The sequence below is a fragment of the Aplysia californica genome, unplaced genomic scaffold (genome assembly GCF_000002075.1).
Source record: "Aplysia californica isolate F4 #8 unplaced genomic scaffold, AplCal3.0 scaffold00082, whole genome shotgun sequence".
NCBI lineage: Eukaryota > Metazoa > Mollusca > Gastropoda > Aplysiida > Aplysiidae > Aplysia > Aplysia californica.
This window is the reverse complement of record NW_004797352.1, coordinates 898,867-902,348: the sequence shown is the minus strand read 5'-3', so window position 1 is coordinate 902,348 and position 3,482 is coordinate 898,867. Positions and strand designations below refer to the sequence as shown.

The following is a 3,482-nucleotide window of genomic DNA, read 5'->3' as shown; positions in this document are numbered from 1 at the left end:
TCACTCTAACGTCCTGCCTGTCCCTTTGCCTGGTGCTCTCTCTCTCTCTCTCTCTCTCTCTCACACACACACACACACACACACACACACACACACACACATACATACAGAGAGGGGGGGCTACTAATCATACACACTGTTGGTCTCTATATCAAATGGGAAAAGTCATTGATTCTTGTCCTGAACCAACTCAGCAGTGTCAGAAATATGTTGTGTCATTTAGTATTTGTTCAAAAAGTTTGGATGGTATATTTTGGCCCAGGAAATCTTCGTATTTACGAACGATAATTTATGGTTCAATGGTGTGATGTGATACACTATTTTTGTGCGATTGCCAAGTCCTGACTTATTGTTTCCTCGTATATTTATGTTTACTTTAGTGCGACCAGTGATAAGTATTGCTTCCCTGGTAATTGTAGGGTTTGTTTTAGGATACGATCAGGGATTATTTGCAATGGCCGCACCCTTAACAGTTCCATAGTCATGATATTGTGTTGAGTGAGTGTTCTCTACGTAAGTCCGGACTTCTCTTTGCCTTTCCCACTTTGTGCGGCTCAGACAAGTGTTTGGGGTAGATAAAAAGTCTCACTCCGGACACATGAAGGCTGTAAAACAAAGTGTGCTCGACGGTACTTCCAAGTGGTCAGCTAAGATAGCTATAACTGGTAAGGTTTCTCCAGTTTCTACACAGCCCTGCACAGAGCACCCCTTGTCGTTGTCCATGGATATTAGGACAGTTCTTTCTACTCACTGTTTATTTGTTGTGTTCGTCTCTTGTGACTTTGTGTTTTTGATATACCTCTGTACAGTACCATTTTTATACTGTGTTTGAAGACGTTTTCTTAGCTAAACATGTATAACTCAGAAAGAATTCCGGACTCTTTAAAAAAAAATAATATTGTTGATTTTTTTTTCAAAATGTTTGTAAGTGCATAGCAGTTACTCACAACATTAGATTGTTGCGGGGCACAGAAATCAAGTTAGAAAAAATAAATAAATTTTTAAAAAATAAATAGGCAAACTTATTCTTTCCAGAACAGTAAGTATGTTCTTTATGACTCCCCCAAGTCACGGCTTTTTATCTAAGTAGGGTCTTTTGTCCTGAAAAGATGACAATACTTAAAATTGAGACCGCAGTTAATGTCCTTTTGAATTACACGGCAGCAATCCGCGTACAGTTTTCCCCTTCACTCTTTATCTGTTTTTTTTACACATGTTATACTTGCATTAGTGTTTTATGTAAAATGGGATGATTGTTATATGTTTCACCGCTTTTTTGTCGTTTCTCTCAGGTAATGATCCTGTCTACCATTGCACAGCATGTTGATATTGAACTGCATGGATTTTTATTTCACAACTTTTCTCTCGTTTGTTGTTTTTGTTTTTCTTCTGACGTTGTCATTCACAGAAACAAGTCGGTTGGGAATCGTTTCTGTCTGCAATATTTCATTCACGTTTGTTTGGCATGCACTGCCAAAATCTCATAACACCCAAGAACGGGTCTTTTCACTTTCGTTCAAAACCCTGAGAGACTGTATTCGAGATTCATCAGTCTGCCTCCTTTAGTCTGTAACTTCAAAAGGCCATGCTTGTCATAATATATGCCTACGTTCAGTACTAGTGGGCAAAATGTATGTTTGAGAATGGCAATCATGGTGGAACTATTTATTAGAGGTTGTCAAGGAAGAAGTGAACGGGGGCAGGTAGGCGAGCGTTTGGGTGTGGTTTTATCCTTCTTTCTTTCTTATCAACCGTGTTACTCTTTAATATCGCCTCTAATCTGCGGAGCTTACAGGACCTATTTATTGTGGTGCATGTATCATAAAACTCTAACTAAAACTAAGCTAAACGAATAAAAGACTCATCGCAATATTTTAGGTTGAAAGATAAAAAGATAAACAAGTAGTTAACACTCGAGCGATGCTCCCAGTCTGAATGAAACGTCCAACATGTCCTTGAACCAGAAAGTTCTAATACATTATAAAAGAAATGGATGTTTGTCAGCGGTCAATGCCTTATTTATCTCCCGTTATTTATCTTACCTTTTTTAACGCCATTTATGAATGACTTCCTGGTATTTGCAAGGTGCGGGTTGCCTGTCTTGGTATCAGGTATTGCACTATAAACGGTGAAAAGGGATACTTGTTATTTCAGTCCTGTTTACTGTCAGTTGTACAGCTTGGGATTAAACATCTTGTGAACGACGTAGTAGAAAATCCTTGCACCTGTTTGTTTTCGTTTGTCTCAGCCGAACAATATTATTTATGGTATAATATTGTTTTCAACGCAGTTTTTGAAATAATGTAAGAAATATGTATCTTAAAATTGCAGTGTATTGCTAGTTTTTTGGGGGGTTGTTTGTTTGTTTGTTTGTTTTTAGTTTGGTTCAGTCTACAATCTCGACCAACAACGCATTCGTATTGAGTTCTCTCTTGAAAATTAAATACAAAACCAAGAAAACTCTGTTCACTGTTAGTTCTAAAATATTTGCACAGCCGATAGTAACTGTGTTCTAAAACATCGAAATGATGATGATAGATGATTTGTGTTGGTGTGTTATAGTGTTGTAAAAGAAGTCTTTACATGGTGGGCTCTTTGCTGACTTGAGAGATTCAATCCCGAGAGCATGTGAAAGAAAAATCTCTATAAATAATAAATTTGACCCTAAACGAGATTTTGGCTTTTCAGCATTTTTTTTTCATGACACGGTCGTTATTTTCTGTACACTCAGTTTTTACGAAGGCTACAAAACATGACATTTAAATGTCAAGGATCAATGGAATCGCCGTTTCATTTGGTCGGCAAAACGGGCTTTTTCAGATTACTGCTCTGTTCCTTACATGGAGTGAACTATTTGCTGCTAGTTTGATTTACAGTCTTTGAATTTTTAGCTCAGGCCTGGATAGACGGACAGAGTAGAGTAGAACACAGATAGACAGATGGGTAGGCGGGTGGGTAGGTTGGTTGGTAGGTAGATCGTTTACCGTTCATGTTCATGGAACACGCCTGACCAGTCCTCAACAAAACAGTACTCGTGAATGCGGTTGTCTGTGTAAAGCGAACACTAATACATTTTTTTAATGCTTCACCTAAGTACTGATGGTATGAAGTATATACCATGAAGTGTCAAAGGTGAAGTGTGTGGGAATTTGACAGAGATCTTATTTGGGATTTGAATTTTTTTTTACATTGTTTTATACGTTTGCATGAAACAAGTGTCTGTCCATTTTCGTCGTCTTCCTTGATTCAAAAGTTACCCCCTGGTAAATGAGCTCGTGGTGTTCGGTTGGTACCTTTCTCCATCAGTGCATCACTCTGTACTGGTTTAACTACCTATCATCGTGTTATGATGTATATAATATACACGTGTGTATATAGATATTATATATTTATAAATATATAACTATATATATATACACACATATTATATATTATATTGTATGTATGGGCCTATATATATATATATATATATATATATATAT

At 37.2% G+C, this 3,482-nt stretch overlaps 1 protein-coding gene across 1 annotated transcript in view; it reads left to right on the top strand.

Annotated features, from left to right (window-relative positions):
• Nucleotides 1-3,482, top strand: part of LOC101849679 (protein unc-13 homolog A) — a gene marked incomplete at its 5' end in the record, with an annotated part of 112,107 nt that overhangs the window by 71,992 nt on the left and 36,633 nt on the right. Inside the window, 1 exon segment of the mRNA XM_035968782.1 lies at nucleotides 559-665. Within this exon segment, the coding sequence (XP_035824675.1) occupies nucleotides 559-665 (107 nt within the window).